The sequence below is a fragment of the Ahaetulla prasina genome, chromosome 1 (assembly GCF_028640845.1).
Source record: "Ahaetulla prasina isolate Xishuangbanna chromosome 1, ASM2864084v1, whole genome shotgun sequence".
Taxonomy (NCBI): Eukaryota; Metazoa; Chordata; class Lepidosauria; order Squamata; family Colubridae; genus Ahaetulla; species Ahaetulla prasina.
Window position 1 is genome coordinate 274,526,120 of NC_080539.1, and position 22,087 is coordinate 274,548,206.

General features: G+C 43.1%; 1 protein-coding gene across 1 annotated transcript in view; it reads left to right on the forward strand.

Moving 5' to 3' along the window:
• Positions 1 to 22,087, forward strand: part of MICAL2 (microtubule associated monooxygenase, calponin and LIM domain containing 2) — a 137,096-nt gene that overhangs the window by 81,594 nt on the left and 33,415 nt on the right. The window contains 6 exon segments of the mRNA XM_058161707.1: positions 716 to 749; positions 1,907 to 1,975; positions 3,435 to 3,618; positions 4,318 to 4,493; positions 5,651 to 5,728; positions 11,740 to 11,837. Coding sequence (XP_058017690.1) covers positions 716 to 749; positions 1,907 to 1,975; positions 3,435 to 3,618; positions 4,318 to 4,493; positions 5,651 to 5,728; positions 11,740 to 11,837 — 639 coding nt within the window.

A 22,087-nucleotide genomic window follows, 5' to 3' on the forward strand; every position in this document is an offset into this window, starting at 1 on the left:
CATTTTTCAATTAATCAGTATTTACTACAACCTTCTAATAGTCATAGCACTGTTCTTGAGCATATCTCATATCATCCTTTTTTCAAAATCTAATCTTAACCTCTGACATTCACTTTAAATATGTTATACAAAAACGTGGTATAACAATATTCCCCCTAATTTTAATTTTTTTAATCTATTTCTATTTAATCTTTAATCTAATCTAATTCTATTTAATCTAATCTATTTAATCTTTTTAATCTATTCTAACTCTCAGTACAGCCATCTTTCAATGTCAAGGATATTCAAGTAGCTGTTTAAGCTTTTTCTAGGTATCTTTTCCTTTTCTGGCAGCGTCAGGTACTGGCAAGGCACCTCTTTTTCTTGCAATGGTTCAAAAAAAGGGCATCAGGAGGGTGGCTCAAAAGGATGAGATGTAACCCGTGCTGTCATGCAGGTGCTGACTTTAGATAACCAGCCATTCAGCTGGTGGAAAAAACTGGAGTTTGGGGGCTTCTCCATCTGAAAGCCCCGACTATTGGAACCTCTCATACTCCATTCTTAATAGGGTAACAGAGTTCTTCGTGCCATTTATTTTCCCCACAGCAATAATGAAAAGTGAGTTCAGCTGAGAAAGTACAACCCCCTTAGGATTCTATGCCTGACAAGATACTCATGGACTACAGGTTTCTAGGCCATAACTTTGTAAACAGCAAGCTTCAATCCTTCATCTCAGGTATTTCGTCCAGTCAAGGACGAGAATGTAAGAAGTAAGTACTTCACATCTCTCCTTCAAAGAGCTGTGGTGGCGCAGTGGTTAGAATGCAGTAATGCAGGCTGACTCTGCTCACTGCCAGAGGTTCGATCCTCACTGGCTTAAGGTTGACTCAACTTTCCATCCTTCCAAGGCCAGTAAAAGGAGGACAGGTTGTTGCTGACTGTGTATACCAGAGGTGGATTTCAGCAGGTTCTGACCAGTTCTGGAGAACAAGTAGTGGAAATTTTGAGTAGTTTGGAGAACCGGTAGTAAAAATTCTGACTGGCCCCGCCCCCATCTATTCTCTGCCTCGCAAGTCCCAGCTGATTGGGAGAAAACGGGGATTTTGCAGCAACCTTCCCCTGGATGGGGGAGGGAATGAAAATTTTACAGTATCCTTCCCCTGCCATGCCCACAAAACCATGCCACGCCTACCAAGTCATGCCCAGAGAACCAGTAGTAAAAAAAATTGAAACCCACCACTGCTGTACACTGATTAGAAAGGGCTGTAAAGCAATATGAAGTAGTATATAAGTTTAATTGCTATTGCTATTCAATATGGAATGCTGGTAGTAGGATGAAAATGTAGGCACCAATACACCCAATGATGAAGCACTCAAACATGGGTTGGTGTTGCTTCATGAGAAGTTGCTAGATATTGTTCATTTAAAAAAATAATGTATCCATGAAAATTGTATGCTAGAGAGTTAGTTAACTGGGCATAAAAATCTCAATGGAAACTTTGTGGTCAGAGACAGTGAATCCAATGTATAAATAGCAACCTGTCACTCTCAGTTAATTCATGTTGGCTGCATTGCCCAGAAACTAAATCTGGTTGTGCAGGATGATCTTAATCTGGGGGAACCTGCATATTATCCCAAGTACAGTAGCACAGAGGTTGCCACGTGTTGTAAGATTGCTAGTAGTTTCTCCCAAAGCATGAAGTTGAACTGTATCTGGACCAGTGCCATCCATTCATCCATCCATCCATCCTGATCCCCGTTGTTCCCATCAGGGACAACAGATGGCCATGAATGTCAGCCTTTTTGACCGCAGGGAGTGGAAATTCATGGCCAAGGAAGTTTCTGCAGCTAAGCTGTTTATTATGGTGAACTCCTGGTTCAGAGACAGCCATGCAGAGCCAAGTTTTATTTTTGATTCTTTTCTTAGAAAAGTTGATGGGAGAACCAGAAAAGAAACTAGAGTCAGATCTATGTGAAACAAGGGAAAGATCTTTAGGTGAGATAACTCCTTGTGTGTGTGTGTGTGTGTGTGTGTGTGTGTGTGTGTTGGTTGGTTGGTTGGTTTGTCTGTCTGTCTGTTTGTTTGTTTGTTTTGGTATTGCCACAATCCCAAGGGGCTCTTTAAGCCTTACATCATAAATGTTCAACCTTATAATGAAACTAAAACTACACATAATTAAAATTAATCTTGTTATTGAGTTTCTCCTAATTAACTAATTAGTTAATAATTGCATTGGGTATCTCCCAATTGAACATGATTATTGAAGGCTCTTCTAAATAGCTCTGTTTTTACTGACTTCTTAAATACTGGGAGGGGATATATATTAGAGTTTTTCAGAATAAAACCATTCCTAAGTCTAAGGACCGTAAGTGAGAGGTACTGATTTCTGGCCTTCCTCCACAAATATGCATTGAGGGGGGAATCTTTACCATCTACAGAGGATATGCAAACTGAACAGATAGGGTCTGTTTGAGGTAGATAATCCTGCAGTTCCTGGTAACAGAAGCAACTCAAGTGGAGAACATTAGACAAGGCTACAAATCGGGAAGAATGGAATGTTTGATCATTGTTCCTAGAAGCAGGTAGCAGCAGAACCCAGGACCCCAATTCAGGGATAGGTTTAGTGGTGCTGTTCAGCCGGTTTTATCCGGTTTGGGCAAACTGGTAGCGGTGGCTGTAGGAAGCTCTGTCCCCCAGCCTGGACATCATCATCTCCTGTTTTTGATGCTCTGCACATGCACAGAAAGTCCTGTGCATGCGCGGAGGTGGCACATGCATTCCCATGTGCAAAACAGTAGTGAAGGTAAGTGAATATCACCCCTGGATAGGTTGTCTACTGGTTGTTACCTTTCAGTTCTCTGCTACAGGAGAAAGTCAAAGAGAAGTGAGGACAAGTATTTTGCTCCAGTTACTCCAGCAAAATGTTTATAATTGGATATCTACCTATTTATTTATTTATTTATTTATTTATTTATTTAGTTAGTTAGTTAGTTAGTCACAACAGTATATATAAGCATAAGCATGAAATAACTATACTATATATAAGCTTATATATAAGCATAAGTATGTAATAACTATATTAATTAGATATAATGAAAGGAAACAATAGGACAGGAATGGTAGGCACGCTTGTGCTCTTATGCACGCCCTTTACAGACCTCTTAGGAATGGGGTGAGGTCAATAGTAGACAGTTTTTGGTTAAAGCTTTGAGGATTTTGGGAAGAGACCACAGAGTCAGGTAGTGTGTTCCAAGCATTAACAACTCTGTTACAGAAGTCATATTTTCTGCAATCAAGATTGAAGCGGTTAACATTAAGTTTAAATCTATTGAAATATGAATAGAAATAGGACCATAAGGTTTAAAAGATGGTTGACTTTTGGGCATCCTGAATGAACAATGTTATTGTTCTAAATTGACGTGGGACAAGTTTTCATGTCCTTTATTTTTTCTAGAGTATTACAACTGTCCAGTAGATGGATCCATGTCTCTGAAGAAGTGCAAGAATATTCCCCATCTTGACTTGGGAAGTTCCTTGGCCTCTTCTGAATGGACTTTGGTCAGACTAACCCCAGAAGAAGAAAAAGCTCATCACAAACTTCTGGCAGTTCAAGTCGTGGTAACTAGTGATGGAAGCAGGTATTGGTTACTGATGCAGATTTACTTCCTTGAATGAACTGGATCCAGAAATGATAGAACCTAGTTGTCAGAGTAAAGAAAGGAGATGATATGAGAGAAGGAAGAATGATGAACCAGGAACACTCAATTTTTGTAGCTTGCACAAAGATCTTGTGGGCATATGATTCACTGGCAGGAAATCTTTGCATCCCACACAGTCTGAGTCATACAGGGTGGGGTGGGGGATTAAATCCAGATTATCTTCGACAACAACAGCAATAAAAATTAGAGTATGTAAGAGCTATTGAAGTTTTCAAGAAAGCAACTTGTAGAATACAAGTATACAGTATATATTTCCTGGTTTCCTTTGCACTGAGTTTCTTCAACATTTGTCCTTCCAGTTCCGTCATTAGTAGTTCTTTCTTTCTCAAGAACTGTCAATAACTTGATAGGCTTTCAATAATGTGAGTTGAAAGGGTGTTGTTTTCTTTCATTTTTGCTGGCTGAGAGTTATGGCAGTTGTAACTGAACACATCTGAAGGGCACATGTCCAGAAACAGAATACCTGTCAAAAGAAAAACTGTAGCAAAGTCAACCAATGATGCTTATTACATAAGTAAAGGAAAGATACCATACATGTGTGAACTGTTGATTAGTTGTTTTATACCACTTGCTGGTCATGCTTAAGACAGCCAAATCTTTCTACTCTTCGATTCTTAGCTCAGAACTAGAATCTGATCTGTCTGGAAATTCAGCCATTTGTGCATCCTCAGAAGAAATGTTGCCATTGCCTAAGCCCATTTGGAATTGTCTATCATCTTCAAAGAGATCTCCACTGCTCACCACAAATTTGGAGAAGGGAAATGATCGCCTTGAAAAATCCAAAGCTGCTAATGGTGAGTTTCTATAAGCACCAAATCTCTCTGACTTCACCAAAAGCCATTGAAACAATTCAAGACATCTCCATTGACAAAGTGTTATGAAGATGTAATGCAGTTGAATTGAGTGGCGGGGTGGCCTAGAGGTGAAGACGCTCCCTTCCAACTAAACGAACTGTTGTTAAGTTGAGGGCTAGCTGTACAGCAGCCAAGAATCTGTACAAATTAATTTTTCTCTTTTTAAAGGAAAACTTTCGAAATGCACAGCAATGAGATGCAAAGTATCCCACTGACGTCACTCCCATGGAGTAACAGCCCTGCATCTTCCCTCTCCCACACATTGTGTTTTACACACACACACAAACACACACACAATCATAACCCTTCCTTACCCCCCACAACCCACCACTTCAGCTTCCGCACTGCTTTTTTCCAAAGTGATCCACAGGGTTCCCTGGTACATAACGTACTTTCCCCTTTGGGGCCTCCCTTATCCTTAGCTTTCTATCTTCCACATTGCTCTGTTTTGCACTGCCATTGTTTGCTTGATCACTAGGATTTTTTTCCCTCGAAGTCAGTGGTGAGAATTATATAGCTTCGACCAATGAAAAACAAATGTTTCATTTTCTCCCTCGTTTTGGAGTGGGGGGAAAAAACCCCACACAGGCAAGAGAAACAATAGAGATATAGACATGGCTGGGCATAAATGAGTTCTCGTGCTGTACCATTCTACAAAAATGGAATAAATTAAGAATTAAACGGCTGAGCCATGGCCTTTCTAAGAGAAAAACAGGTTGGAGAACATTGCCCCCTAGTGGCTGATAATTAAATATTTACCTGTCCACTTGAAACCGTGACGTTTCATTGCCTTAGAAAAAACGTAATTTTGAACTTTTCTACCTGAAATGTAAACTTCGTGAGTGAACTGTTCTGTGAAGAAGACTTGACTGAATTTTTTATTGTTACCAACTGCAGCTGGTTTTGTCAAATATGGATGATAAGGAGGGGTAGGATGTCAATTTTTATTCTCTAGTTACGGAATTACTCTAAGATATATATCCAAGCAAAACAAATTCAAATTTAAAATCTCAGTGTGTTTATTGTCAAGGTTTGGCACTTCTTGTGTTTTAACAAATGCCTTTTGTAGCTGTTTTTTCCCTATCTTTCCCCTCTAGCATTACAACGAGCCTACAGTCTTCGTGACCCTTCTTCATCAAAAAAATATCAGAACTGGAAAAAGAAAATTCAATCAAGTAAGATATAATCTGACTAAATCATCTAATGAAATTACTCCTTTAGCTACATTCTCCCATTCAACAATTTCATTTATGTTCTACTTTCATTTATGCCAATTTTGCAACCTTTGTGCGACGTATGTTAACCCAATCACTGCAGGCATTAAGTCAGGGGTGTCAAATTCAAGGCCCACAGGCCAGATCTAGCCTGTGGAGTGCTTAGACCTGGGCCACGGGGCCACCTTGGAAACAGTGAAGGACTGGCCTGCAGTGCCTCTGCCAGCAAAAACTGGCTCCTAAGCTTTGTTTCCAGCTGTTCCAGCCTCCTGCAACTCTCTGCCAGTGAAAACGGAGCTTGGAAGGGCCGTGTGTGGCCCTCCCAAGCTCCATTTTCACTGGCAGAGAGTTGCAGGAGGCTGGAACAGCTGGAAACAAAGTTTGGGAGCCAGTTTTCACTGGCAGAGCACTCGGGCTCCCACAGGTACCCTAAAATGAGTGGCACTGAACTGGCCATGCCCATTTTGGCCACACCCACTCCACTCCACCTCCCGAGATCAAACACAACCTTGATGCGGCCCACAATGAAATTGAGTTTGACACCCCTGTATTAAGTGAATCAATAGGTTGTTAACTGATCCCAGCTTCCCCAGTTGAGTGTGCTTGTTGCAATTCAGCTGTGAAGGTCACAAACTCTGATCACCTGGGATTCTGCAACTGATTCTGCAACATATGGTTGCCAGATGCCCAAATTTTGTTCACATGACCATGGGGCTACTGCAACAGTCATAAGTGTGAGAACAAGTTGTAAGTCGCTTTTTTTCCAGTGCTGTGGTAGCTTCAAACAGTCACCAAAAGACCGGTTGTAAGTCGAGAATACCTGTGATGTCCACCTAGTCTTATGACTTGATTATAATTACTTTTAAGGAAATGGCTTTGATATAAGAGAAAACGTGGGAAAGCCACATAATCTTTTTTAAAAAAATATTTTGCTCTCCTGTTCCTGTTGGCTATTCGTAAAGCAGTTTTTCCTTCTCAGAGTTTCAAAGACATGAGGGCCACATTGGATAGACTTTCTAATACTTGCAATATGAATTTTGCAGTATTTAGTTATCTTAGTTATTTATTAGTTTGTCAACATGTACAAGATAGCAGGTATAAATATGAACATGGACATGAACGAAGGAAATGAATACAAATAAATGGGGACAGTAGGGCAGGGATGGTAAGCACGCTGGTGCACTTATGCACACCCCCTTTACGGACCTCTTAGGAATGGGGTGAGGTCCACGGTAGACAATTTAAGGTTGAAGCTGTGAGGGTTTGAGGATGTAACAATGGAGTCGGGTAGAGCATTCCAGACGTTGACCACTCTGTTGCTGAAGTCGTATTTTCTGCAATCAAATTTGGAACGGTTTACCTTGAATTTGTATCTATTGTTCACCCGTGTATTTTTGAGGTTGAAGCTGAAGAAGTCATTGACAGGTAAGATGCTGTAGCAGACAATTTTGTGTACTATGCTTAGATCAGACCGCAGGTGGCGCAATTCCAGGTTGTCCAAACCCAAAATTTCAAGCTTGGTGGCATAAGGGATTCTATTGTGAGTAGAGGAGTGGAGTGCTCTTCTCGTGAAATACCTCTGGACCCGCTCAATTACATTAATGTCTGATATACAGTGTGGATTCCAGGCAGATGAGCTGTATTCAAGAATTGATCTGGCAAAGGTTTTGTATGCCCTAGTTAACAATTTGATGTTACCAGAGAAGCTTTGCAAAATTAGGTATTTTTATTTTATTTTATTTTTATTTAGTAGTATTTAGTATTGTTGCACTGGATAACTAACATGAGTCTTCTTGATTTGCTTTATTTCTCCTCCTCTCTCTTTTCAATGTATTCTTAATAATTGGCCATAAATCTAACCTAGCAAGAAGAATGTACAAGCTTTATTGTAGAGGCTAGAACTGACAGACTCTTTGATATATTATAAATACTTTCGTTTTCAGCTGTTCCCAAGCCTTGATCAACAAAGCAAGCATTTGAGCCCATTCATAGTACTGGTAAAACATTGTGAATGTATATTTACATTTAAAGCACATTGTACATTCATTTACATCAGCTTTGCTGACTGGGGAATTCTGGGAGTTGAAGGCCGCCTGACTTAAAGTGGCCAAGGTTGGAGACCCCTGATTTACATTACCCTCAGATAGGAGATTTCTTCATTTTCCTCCATAGAACACAGCCTGGTCCATCTGGCCTGGAAATCACCTATTGTGTAGCCTGATCCATCTCAGCTCTTTTGAGTTCAGTTCTTACTGCTGAGGAAAAAAAAGTCGTAGCATCTTTAGCATCTTGGACTTCTCAGAAAACATGGCTGGAAACATGTTTTTGCTTGAGGCAAAGTTACTATCTATTTCACCTTCTGAAGAATGGTGTGGAAGGTTCTGGACTGACACTTAAATCTTTGATATTGGCAAGGGGAGGAGTAGCTATCCCTGTACCTGAAAAGCAACCTAGATTAGGCAGCCAGTACAGGTAGTCCCTGACTCAACTGGGATAGATCCTGCTCATTACAGTTGGATAGCTGCTAAGTGCAGGAAGACATTAACAGCTGTTTGGATTGTTAAATAAATGTGCAGGTTATTAAGTGGAGCACAGGTGCCTCAGGGGCCCCAGGGGAGGCCCCGGGAAGCTTAGTGCAGGCCCTACTCCCCTGAGATACCCTGTGCTCCACTTGTGGTCCTTCAGGGGCCCGGCAAGTCTGGGCCTGTTTTCCATCCCATCAGGTCTCTCCCACCCATGTCACCCATTGCACACTTAATTTTTGAAGCACTCCGGGGCTCGGGTTAGGGAAAAAGGGCATGCCACTCTATTCCTAGGTCAGATGGTGCAATATTAGAAAGCGGCCACCATTTCTGAATTATGACTGTTCTTCATTTTCCGCTTCCCTCCCATCATCAAGCATTTGCCATCAGAGACCACTGCCTCACTCTAGCAGGCAAGCCCAGCTTTTGACAGCATACGAAATGTTCTGACACGCATCTTATTCCTGAATTCATAATTCACGTTCACTTTAAGCAATTCCACAAATAATGAACTACAGCACCTTTATTTGTATCTACAAATATTTTCCTTTATTGGTTGATAGTGCCTTTGATTACATTTTTGTATTACATTTAGATATAAAAAGCCATGTTTGTCCTAGTTGTCCAATTAGCACATGAACTAACAAATAAACAATTTGCAAAAATCTTAATGCTTTTGCAGAGGAGAGAGAGAGGCAGGTGGCAAAACTACCGCCACCTCATTTTTAATTTGTTCTTCTCAATTAAATCTGTGTTTAAAATGCTGCTTATTAATTCTTCTGTCATTTTATATTTTTTAAAATTTCCCCTGTGTGTTTGATGAGGCGTCTCCAGAGGGAGCTAAAAGCTTGTGGGAAGAAGGTATTGAATGTTAAAATGTTCAAGCTAATCTATTTACTAGAATGAATTATTATCTACGATTAAAATATTCTACCCAACTCAAAAATTATATTTTATTTGGGTGAAAACCAGGAATCCTAATGGTTAGACTTCTACAATTTCAAAATACATCATTGTTTTAATATTTGATTGTTACTCTTTTTAATTTTTGGAAGTACAAACTGTATTATTCTCTTTAAATCGGGGTGAACTTGGGAACTGTCCCAGACTCTACATAAAAGAAGCAAATTGTTAAACATGGCTTATTCACTGTATGTAAGTTTAGTTATATTTAAATTAACAGATAACTAGGTTTGGTTTTCTCCTGGTCCTACTTGCATTTTTATCTTTTTTGTAATATGGCTTTCAATATGCTAAGTGTTGGCTCTCAATTCAGAAAACAACTGTACCTTTAAAGATTTCAGATTTAGGTATTTATAGAATAGAATAGAATAGAATAGAATAGAATAGAATAGAATAGAATAGAATAGAATAGAATAGAATAGAACAGAACAGAATTCTTTATTGGTCAAGTGTGATTGGACATACAAGGAATTTGTCTTTGGTGCATATGCTCTCAGTGTACATAAAAAGACAAGATACACTTGTCAAGAATCACAAGGCACAACACCCAGTGACAGTCATATGGTACAATAAGAAAGCGAATCATACTAGGAAATAATCAATATCAATATAAACCTCAAGGATACAAGCAACAAAGTTACAGTCATGCAGTCACAATGAACATCATGTAATCTATGTTGCATAGATTACATGATGTTCATAGGTGGAGAAGACAGGAGATACTTGAAAATGGAATCAGTGGTGCACACCCTGCTGTTACGAACTAGTTTGCATGGGGATATATGGATAGGTCAATATCCATCATATTTAGCCCCCATTTTCTTTCGACTTCCCCCAATATGTATTTAATAAATTAAAGACGCACTTGGAATACTGAATCTCAGGATATTCTTCGAGTGTATGACAAAACAAAACAAAAACAAGAGACAAAGGGGTGGAGAGATAATTTGGGCAGGCTTCGGCTGAAATGATGTCACTTGCTTCAAAAAGCAGTAAAAGTGTTGCACGCATCCAAATCTGGACAAATATTTTTGGCATTTACTATTCCACTAACAAACAGTGTGCGAGCCAAGAATTCCTACTGAAAGGGTGAAGGGTCCGTTGCTTCCCATGTTGCAGAGAACAAAACAGTTCCACCATTACTGGTGCATGAAGAGGGGGGAGGGGACAACAACAAGTCTTTGACAGCTGCTGCTTGTGTGCCCCCGCTGAGCTTAATTGGCACCACCAGGAGCTGAGCTGAGCCATTCAGTCAATCAAGAGAAGAGCTGCCTGGCCTTGAATTCCATTGTGAAGAAATCTGAAGGTTGGTGGGAAGCAGGCCAGCAGTGAAAATTCTGCTCCACAATTCTTAAGGCGGGGTTAGAGGGATATAGAGAGGAAGCTGTATAAATGCCTGCATGACAGGCTGTTGTAGATTTACAATAGGAGAGAATAAATTCGCCCAACCATTAGACTGTGGCTGGATGCTCTGCATATGACATCATGTTAGGACTGTAGCCATACTAGGCATGGGATTTTAAAGAAACAGGTACAGAGAAATACGAAGTCTGGCCTTTTTTCCTCTCAGAGAGTGAGTTTTTCTCCATGAAATATCCATGTCTCCTAAAAGGCAATATGCTTAGCCAATGTGCACTCTGCTGCACAATTCGGAGCTAAGGGCATAATCATAATCAGAATCATGAGGGGTCCTGTAGTAGCATGGTGGCTCATTAGGTTAAGAAGCTAGGCTGACGATTGGCAGACTCATCTTTGAGACACAGTTGCTGCTGCGGGATGGGGTGAGCTCCTGTCATACGCTCCATCTCCTGCCAATCCAACAGTTCAAAAGTGCATCATCGCAAGTAGATAAATGGGTACCACTTCAATGGGCAACTTAATGGGGATATGAAAGGAGCCCCCATTGGGCATCCCCCAGGCAATTGTAATGTCACCATTCAATCCTTTCAACCCAGAAGCACAACTGTAGTAGTATCGGAAGCCTTCTAGCGCAACCCATTGCCCAGGACAGGTATTCTCATCCTTTCCAAGACAAATGTCCAGTCTTTTTATTTAAAACCTTGGTGATGGCGCACCCATGACTGTTCCACTACTTAACAGTTCTTATGATTGGGAAATTCTTCCTTCTTTTGAATGGGATCTCCTTCTGTAACTCTTCCAACCATCTGTTTCATTTAGGATCCCTAAAGATTAAATCCATAATCCCTTCTCTCTGACAACTCTTTAAGTCAGGGGTCTCCAACCTTGGTCCCTTTAAGACTTGTGGACTTCAACTCCCAGAGTCCCTCAGCCAGCAAAGCTGGCTGAGGAACTCTGGGAGTTGAAGTCCACAAGTCTTAAAGGGACCAAGGTTGGAGACCCCTGCTTTAAGTCTTGGAAGGCTGCTATCAGTTCTCCAGTTAGCTTTCTCTTTCTTAGATTAAACATGCTTAGTAGACATGTCCACCATCATCGTTTTAACTGAACAATTCATGTGTCCTTTTATAGATTTTCCTCTTTTGTACAACAAGAGAAGTGGACCATCTTCAAAGGATGCTTCTGCCAGTCTTCAGCAAGAGTTTGAGGAGAGTTGCTTTAAGACAGAGGTAAGGTGACCAAAAGAGCACACTGTTTTGAACCTGCTGTATCATCATCATCATCATCATTTTTTTTTGGGTTAACATACACTGTTTAACATTTAAGTGAACAATGTTAAAACACAGTGAGATAGATTTGCCATTCAGAAGGCTTCGATCTGTGTTACAACATTTGCACTGTGCAGCCAAAGGCATCATTGCACTTGAAATATAGTATTGGAATGGGAAAATGATTGTTCCTTGCAGTATCGTTTGTCATACATGAATTAGCAGACTGTAAACATTTCAGTGGAGATGTTGGAAATTGTCCTCTTACATCCCTGAGTTTTGATGTTAGCAGACAGGGACACTTCGTAAGTCAATCAGTCCCCCAGCACACATTTGTTTTAATTGCTTGTGGAGTGAGTAATTAACTACTATAGCTCTTCTATTAACTTCTTGAAGGGTGCATCTGCTCTTGGCCTTCAGGGATCCAGGCTCTTCTTCTCTGAAAATTTAAAGCCTTTTATCCTGCAAGAGCCTGAACGCTGTTTTGAGTCCTAGTGAGGCAGAATTTCTCCTCAACCCTGTATCTCTAACCCTGCCAGATAGGTGATTCTTTTTTTTTAAAAAAAAAAGGTTTTATTTTTACAATCATATCAAATAATTCATCCAATGTACAGTTATATACAATTAGTCGGGCCTGCCCAGTCACCACCCCCCTTTTTAACACTCTCCCTCTTCTACCTTCTTTTACTTTCCAAACCTTCCTCTCCTTCTCTTATCTACCTCCTCTCCTCCCTCCACCCTACATCAGATAGGTGATTCTTAATTACAGAATAATAGAGTTGGAAAGAACCTTGGAGGTCTTCTAGTTCAGTGGTCACCAACGGGTGGTCCGTGGACCACTGGTGGTCTGCAAGAAAATTTTGGTGGTCCTCAGACAAATTATTTGCATTTTTTATATTGCACTAAATCAGGGGTCCTCAAACTACAGCCCCTGGGATGGACATGTGCAATGAATGTTTGTGTTGCTGCAGGGAGTCTCCTGCTTCGGTGTCTTTTTGTGTAGGTCAGATGGGGGCAGAAATTCCAACTTGGGGTCTGCTTCAGCCTCCTTCTGCTGCGGGGCTTTGGGCGAAGGCTAGAGGGAAGTACCACTGGTGGCGAAGAGCCGGAGGGCCTTGTTCCAGTGGGACTGCTTCATGGCTTGGAACTGGCTGACCATCTCAGCCCACTGAGCCTCCAGTACCTGGCCTTGCATTCCTGCAGGTCTTATTTTTACTTGGAAAACCTACGCTCATAGTCCTGGCCTTCTTGGCCAGATCGATGACCAGTTTGAACTGAGCCAGCTGTTTTGCCAACTCTTTCTTGTGGTGGCTGCTTAGCTCCAACAACTGCTTCCTGTTGAGGCCTAAGGAGCCCAGGCAGGGAGGTGAGGAGTGACTCAGAGGGAAGAGGCGAGTAGAGGCTGGTGAGATGCCCCTCAATGTGAGTGACACCGAGTTGGCCATGCCCACCCAGTCACATGACCACCTAGCCATGCTCACCCAGCCGGTCATTAGGCAGATCATATTAGTGGCCCGCAGGATTTAAAATTATGAATTTAGTGGTCCCTGAGGTCCGAAAGGTTGGTGACCCCTGTTCTAGTCCAATCCCCTGCTCAAGCAAGAGACTTTGGCAACTTTAAGACTTGTGGACTTTAATCCCAGAATTCTGGGAATTGAAGTCCACAAGTCTTAAAGTTGCCAAGGTTAGAGACCCCTGCTCTATACCATTTCAGACAAACGATTGTCTGATCTTAATTGGTTGGACAACCAATAGTTGGACAATATTGGTGGTCCAATGTTACTATGCTTTTCTCCAAATACCTTAATGTGAATTATATAATCATAAAGTTGAAAGGGAGTGAAGGGATGATCAAATCTGACTCCCTGTATAATCCATGATTTAGCGCAACATCCCTGAGTCCATGCTGTTCTCTGATTTATGAGGCAGAACAACAACAACAAAAAAGGCCAGTGCCCTTTGTGCTACTCTCATTGGAAAGTACTATTCTTATTCAGCAATGAAAAAAAACTCTGGTATTGTCCTAAGAAATTTATTTTAATGCGCAACAACTTAATGAATATAGGGGAGCCAGTTTGGTCTAGTGGTTAAACAAGAGCTAGGAAACAGAAGACTGAGGCATGAGAGCCAGATGGATGACTTTGGGCCAGTGAGTCCCTCAGCCCATGGACACAAGCCAATTAATCAACTCTTGTCACAACTAATGGGTCAACACTTGGTTGAGCTGTAAAAAGCAGACTATGCATCTGGGGAGAAAAAGCTAGGAAGGGGGAAAAACAATTTAATGAAAATGTCAGTGGATTTTTCTAGTGGTATCAAGGGAAGAAACAAGTTTTGACAGACAACTAAATCCAGGGTTGTTATCATCTGTCAAAACCTGTTCCCAATATATGACTAACAAATGCATAGTAGAGGAGCTATTTCTGCTTCGTATAGCAGTCGATGCCATCTTCCTTGATTAGGTAGCATTTATCCATCCCAGGTGTGGATGATCTGCAGAGTCGGTAAAGTAGGCGACTTTTGTTCTCTTGCTTTTCTAGGAACTAATGGATGACTAGCTGTTTACGAGCGATTGCGTGCTCCGGCCCCCCAGAAATTTCCCGTGACCCGAGTGGCCAGGATAATCGGGACCTGGGCCTCCGGCTGATGTTATGTAATGCCAGGTCCGCGGTTAATAAAGCCCCCCTGATTTCAGATCTTATTCAGGAAGGGACCGCGGACGTTATGGGCGTTACGGAGACCTGGTTGGGCACCGAAGGGGGGGTTCCCCTAGTGGAGATGTGCCCACCAGGCTTCCGAGCATTCCATCAGCCGAGGGCCCAGGGTAGGGGTGGAGGGGTGGCGGTTATCATCAAGGAGAGTCTGGAGCCGAGGGAGACCACTGTGCCTCAGATAGCTGGGTGTGAATCCCTCTTCGTGAAGTGGGGTCGTAGAACTCAGGTGGGCTTGTTGATCACGTACCTGGCTCCTTGCTGCGTGACTACAGCCCTGCCTGAGCTGTTGGAGTTGCTGGCCGGGTTGGCAGTTGAGACCCCCAGACTGCTGGTCATGGGGGATTTCAATTTGCCATCAGCCGGTGCAGCATCTCGACAGCTCAGGAGTTCATGGCTTCCATGACGGCCATGGACCTGATTCAGTTAATTGACGGCCCTACCCACGCCGGGGAGGTACCCTAGACCTGATTTTTATCTCTGGCCAGTGGTTTAATGATCTGGTTTTAAATGATTTAGTTGTGGAACCTTTGTCATGGTCAGATCATTTTCTCCTTCGTCTAGACTTTCTGACCGCTACCCACCATCGCAGGGAGGCGGAACCAATGCGTTGGTTCCGTCCCAGGCGCCTCATGGACCCCGAGAGGTTCCTGATGGAGCTTGGGCGTTTCCGAACACCTGTCCCACGACTCGACTGAAGAGCTAGTTGCGGCCTGGGAGCGGGCGCGGCTGGGCTTTGGACCGTGTCGTGACTTTGCGACCTCTGACCCGGCGTCGGTCTCAACCAGCTCCTTGGTTCTCCGAGGAGCTGAGGGAGATGAGCGCGGAGAAGGCGCCTAGAGTGCCTGGAGATCCAGCCGCTCTGAGGCTGACGGACACTAGTTAGGTCCTATAGTAGGACCTACCTAGTGGCAATGAGGGCTGCGGCGTTCCTCGTTCCTCCCTCATTGCGTCGGCAGATAACCGCCCGCCGCCCTGTTTGGGTGACCGCTCGCTCCTCCAACAGGAGGGGCGGAGGACCCCTACAAGGCGTGCCGAGGAGTTTAACGGTTATCTATATGACAAAATCGTTCAGCTTCGGGACGGATTGGATCAAAATTGGGTAGATCCAGGCGAGGGTTCGAGGCCCGTCTTGTTGAGGTGGTTTGGGATGACTTTGATCCTGTGACTCCGAGGACATGGACAGGTTGCTGGGCAGGCTGAACGCCACCACATGTTTACTGGATCCGTGCCTCCTGGTTAGTACTGGCTACTCAGGAGGTGACACGAGGCTGGCTCAGGGATTACAAATGCTTCTCTGCGGGAGGGGTCTTTCCGGCCTTGAAAGAGGCTGTGGTGAGACCCTCCTCAAGAAGCCTTCCTGGACCCAGCTGTTTTAGGGAACTACCGGCCAGTCTCCAATCTTCGCCACGGCGAAGGTTGTAGAGAGTGTGGTGGCATGTCAGCTACCCCAGTACCTGGATGAAGCTGTCTATCTAGACCCGTTCCAGTCCGGCTTCCGGCCCGGATACAGTACGGAGACAGCTTTGGTCGCTGGTGGATGATCTCTGGAGGGCCAGGGATAGGGGTTACTCCTCTGCCCTGGTCCTATTAGACCTCTCAGCGGCTTTTGATACCATCGACCATGGTATCCTGCTGCGCCGGTTGGAGGGTTGGGAGTGGGAGGCACCGTTTATCGGTGGTTCTCCTCCTACCTCTCTGATCGGACGCAGACGGTGTTGACAGGGGGCAGAGATCGACTCCAAGGTGCCTCATGTGGGGTGCCGCGGGGTCGATTCTCTCACCCTCCTGTTCAACATCTATATGAAGCCGCTGGGTGAGATCATCAGTGGCTTTGGGGTGAGATACCAACTGTCGCTGATGACACTCAGCTGTACTTTTCCACCCAGGCCACCCCAGTGAAGCTGTCAAGTGTTGTCCCGGTGTCTGGAAGCCGACGGGTCTGGATGGGGAGGAACAGGCTCAAACTTAATCCCTCCAAGGGAGTGGCTGTGGATGCGGCACCTCGGTACAGTCAGCTGCAGATGCGGCTGTCTGTCGGGGTGAATCATTGGCCCGATGGAGAAGGTACGCAACTTGGGCGTGCTCCTGGATGGCGGTTGTCCTTTGAAGACCATTTGGCGACCGTCTCCAGGAGAGCATTTTATCAGGTTCGCCTGATCCGCCAGTTGCGCCCTTCCTGGACCGGGATGCCTTATGCACAGTCACTCATGCCCTTGTTACCTCGCCTGGACTACTGCAATGCTCTCTACATGGGGCTCCTTGAAGAGCACCGGAGACTTCAGCTAGTTCAGAATGCGGCTGCGCGGGTTATTGAGGGCGTCTCGGGCTCCCACATAACACCTATCCTCGCAGACTGCACTGGCTACCTGTTGTTTTCGGTGCGCTTCAAGGTATTGGTTACCACCTTTAAAGCGCTCCATGGCTTAGGACCGGGCTATCTACGGGACCGCCTACTGCCGGCTTCTATCTCCCATCGTCCGCACGCTCCCACAGAGAGGGACTCCTCAGGGTGCCGTCAGCCAAACAGTGTCGACTGGCGGCCCCAGGGGAGGGCCTTCTCTGTGGGAGCTCCGACCCTGTGGAACGAACTTCCCTCGGACTTGACAATTACCTGACCTTAGGACCTTTCATGAACTTAAAACTTATTTATTTCATATGGCTGGACTAGCCTGATTTTTATTTTATTGGATGGGTTTTAAAATTGTGTTATTTTACAGGGGAGTATGTTTTTAACGTTTTGGGCATTTAAATTAGTTTTTTAAGGGTTGTTTTTAAATTATTGTGTGTATTTATATTTTATCTGCCTGTTCACCGCCCTGAGTCCTTCGGGAGAAGGGCGGTATACAAATTAAAATATTATTATTATTATTATTATTAGTGTTCAACTGTAGGACTGGTGGGTGCTTCCCAGGAGATAGTAGATATTCTGCACAGGCCCTGTTTTTAAACATAGATCTATGGGACAGAACAAGGATGTTTTTAAAAATAGCTCCCTCCACTTATTTTACCAACCCAAATGATAGATGAGACATGTCTCTTTGTGCAGGAACAGCAGGAACAGCTAAACAAACTGACTCTCTGGTGGGCTGAGGATGACTCAAAAGCAATGTTTTCAGTGTTGTGACCTATAGAGATCATTATCAGGGCATTTTCATACCATGTGGGGCTTAGAGGATGCGAGGATAAAACCAGTGGTGGGTTGCCACCGGTTCTCCCGGTTTGGGGGATCCTGTTGTGACCCAGGTTCCTGGACCCGGACTCCTGGACTCGGATGATTCAGAAAGTGAGGGAGAAGACCTGGCCAGCCCTGCTTCTCTTGAGTCCTTTCCCTCCCTGGCACCCACTCAAAGGGAGGAGGAAGGGCCGGCAAAGCCTGATTCCATGGAGCCTCCTTCTGATTTGGCAACGCCCCAAGAACAGTTTTGGAGTGATGCAAGGTTACGTAGGCGTGATCAGCGTGCGCAGCAGCGGAAGAGTTGGGACAAAGCCAAGTCATAATTGTCATGCAGTGACATCTGCAGAGACTATAAATAGAAGGCGGGACTTCCTGGTTTTTTGTCTTGGACAAAGTAATGAATTTGGGCGGGCAATCTGTATCAACGGAGGAAAGAATATATTCGTGAGTAATTCTGGCCTTATCTGTAATTTCCTTGTTATCTCCAGAAACTTGGCAGGCCCGTGGGTAGACGTAGCCAGGACATTTATATATATGTAAATTAATCAGAAAAGGAGGCCTCTGACTGACTCTTTGCTGGGAGTATTGGGGGAAGGGAAACAGAACAGATCCAGTAGCAGCGATGGTGAGGTGAGAATGAACCGGTTCGCTCCAACTGTCCACTGGACCCTCCTGCCCACCCCTGTGCTATACCTACCTATATTTGCTCGTTTTTAGCCCAGCTGATAGGCATGGCAGAGCCGATTGCCACGCCTCAGCTGTTCTGAAATGGAATGCGCTTGCGCAGAGCAAAGCGCGTGCGTGAAACGAAGCGGTGGTAACACCTGTTGAAACCCACCACTGGATAAAACCATAGCCCTTCTTTTTCACTACATTTGCTTCCTCATTCAATTTTCTTCTGAAATACTGCTTCGCTTCGTAGCTTCTGTTAGTGCCTCCTTTTCTATATCTGATACAGCTTCATCCTCCTCTCTCATCAGTTGAAGGATGGCTATACTTCTGTCCTGGGGCTTCCCTCCCCCCAAGCCAATTATGAATCTATGGTTGCTACAGATATATTTATTTTATTTATTTATTTTGTCACACAGTATATATAAGCATAAGCATGAAATAATTGTACAATATATAAGCATATATATAAGTATGAGTATGTAATGACTATATTAATTGGATATAACGAAAGGAAACAATAGGACAGGAATGGTAGGCACTCTTGTGCTCTTATGCACGCCCCTTACAGACCTCTTAGGAATGGGGTGAGGTAAATAATAGACAGTTTTTGTTGAAGCTTTGAGGATTTTGAGAAGAGACCACAGAGTCAGGTAGTGTATTCCAAGCATTAACAACTCTGTTACAGAAGTCATATTTTCTGCAATCAAGATTGGAGCAGTTAACATTAAGCTTAAAACTATTGTGTACTCGTGTATTGTTGCAATTGAAGCTGAAGTAGTCTTCGACAGGAAAGACATTGTAATAGATGATTCTATGAGTTAAACTCAGGTCATGTCGAAGGCGGCGTAGTTCTAAATTTTCTAAACCCAGGATTTCAAGTCTGGTGGCATAAGATATTTTGTTGTATTCAGAGGAGTGGAGAACTCTTCTTGTAAAATATTTCTGGACACGTTCAGTTGTATTGATGTCAGAAATGTGGTATGGGTTTCAAACAGTCGAGCTGTATTCAAGAATTGGTCAAGCAAATGTTTTATATGCTCTAGTTAGTAGTGTAGTGTTTAGTAGTGTAGTGTAGTTTGTAGCGTAGTGTTTTGGTTAGTAGTGTAGTGTTTTTGGAGAAACACTATACTACTACATCTCATGTGGGATGGGAAAGTATGGATTTAATTTAGACAGACTATTTTTTTTAAAAAAAATTAACTATCCCTTGAGCTTCCCTGTTGAATTTCTCAGATGGCTTTTCCTGTTCATTTGCTCACTTCTATGCCTAGTAACTGCACAGCTACCTGTCACACAACTACAAATGGTTAGATTCTGCCCATTATGCTCCCTCACCCATATCAGGGGTGTCCGCAGCAGGGGTCTCCAACCTTGGCAACTTTAAGACTTGTGGACTTCAACTCCCAGAATACTTCAGCCAGCAAAGCTGGCTGAGGAATTCCGGGAGTTGAAGTCCATAAGTCTTAAAGTTGTCAAGGTTGGAGACCCTTGGTCCATAGGGTATTGTTAAAACAAAACAAAACCCAAGAATGGCAACTACAACAGTGCAATCAAAGCATTGCCCATGTTTGTACTGATGCACATTAAAAATGGGCAGACCTTTGATTGCACCTCTGCCACTGCCTCTTCCCCTTCCCTTCCCCACCCCATTCACTCACTGTTGCACTTCCATTTTTTCTCCATCACATTTTTCAGCTGCTTTCTCTCAAATTCACCTCCCTCCTTGTCTGTCTGTCTTTCCTGCCCTGCCTTTATTTCCCTTCCTCCTTCTCCAGTCTCCTGACAATCCTTTCCACTCTATTTTCCCAGAGGTTCTTGGGCATTAGCATCTTCCTTTTTTTCTTCCTTTTTTCCTGTTTCCAGCTGCCCCCCTTCAAATATCTGCAACAGTAGTTGATGGATTCTTCAACACATACCCCTCCTCCCGAAATGTGAAAGTGTTCTACTTCAGTTTGGCACCTTTCCAACAAGGTTGGTGAAGAATGTTAGCCTAGCTTATCTTACAAAACCGCAGGATAGCAAACCTGCTTTTGTTCTGTTTTGTTTTCACTCATATGGATGCACTCAGGGTGGGCAGGCTATGAAAAAAAGTACACAAAAACAGAATGACGTTGCTTTCTTCCATGTCTCAGCTCCAGGAAAGGCGTCATTATATTGTCTGATAATTTTTCTAAGAATGACCTTTGAAAAATTCTAGACACTGTTAATGGCCTCGGACTGTGTCAGGTTTAACAAGCCATGCTGTAGTGTCTATCTGAAAGCCATTTTCTTTCATCACAGAAAAAATTTTTAAATATTAACAAAAAATCAAATAGAACATTTACAAGTTGTTACTTGGAGATGGAACAGTCTCATTCCATAGAATTGTCTACAACCAGAATTCCTGGTAGTTGTTTCAGGATTTGTATAACAAATTTGTAGGTACAATAAATATACTACAAATAGAAAAATCATGAAAAAAATGAATAAAAAATGTCCCCTGCATTTTTCAGTTAATAAAAACCATATATCCTGTCTCAATGGTATGGTAACACATGGGATATTTAACATGAGCTCTGCTTTTACAAGGATGTAGCTATAAACTTTTTAGTTTCTTGAAAATGAGGGTCAAACAAGCATTGGCTTTAAGTGCGGCCACTACCAATTGATGTCTCTTATCTAAATATAATTTTAATTCTTTAAATATTTCTATATTTCATGCTTACAAAATTTTCCCATGCAGGAAACGGCATCCATTATGTTTCCTTATGACCATTTATTAGAATAGACCATGTCTATTAGAATAGATATAGGAACAGAGTTAATCACAGCCTACCTTTCATTGATCTCCATACAACCATCCAATAAGATGGCAAAAAATGCTCTATGTTAAAATATCTTTTCTTCCACTGCTACAATTAGGGCCCATTAGGAGGAGATGTGATAGAAGTTGACAATGGCTAGGCAGACTTCAGATAACATTGAGCTTTGTTTGAGGACTGCTTCAGGATATGGGGGTTCATATGAGTGGCTAGTTCAAATTGAAAAAACAGAGTTGGACAGAACAAAGTTCTTTTGTCCATAAATGTCTAACTTGCTGTAGATTTTTATAGCAGGAAGAAAACTATACATGTAATCTTTTCTGCCATAGTTATATTTGCAGAGCTGTATATCTTAGAGCAGGGGTCTCCAACTTTGGTCACTTTAAGACTTGTGGACTTCAACTCCCAGAGTCCTTCAGCCAGCAAAGCTGGCTGGAGAATTCTGGGAGTTGAAGTCCGCCAGGTTTAAAGTTGCCAAGGTTGGAGACCTCTGCTCTAGTGCAGTGATGGCTAACCATTTTGCCGTCGCGTGCCAAAAGCATGGGGAGCGGTGGGGTCAAACACGTGCATTCCCACACCCATAATTCAGTGTGCCCCACCCCCCCACACACATATGTGCATGACCCTCTTGCGCTCCCCCCGCTTTTGACACACGATGGCACGGTGGGCCAGGTAGACCCATTTTTATTTATTATTTATTATTATTATTTATTTATTTACATTTATATCCCACCCTTCTCCGAAGACTCAGGGCGGCTTACAGTGTATAAGGCAATAGTCTCATTCTATTTGTATATTTACAAAGTCAACTTATTGCCCCCCAACAATCTGGGTCCTTGCCAGGCTCCA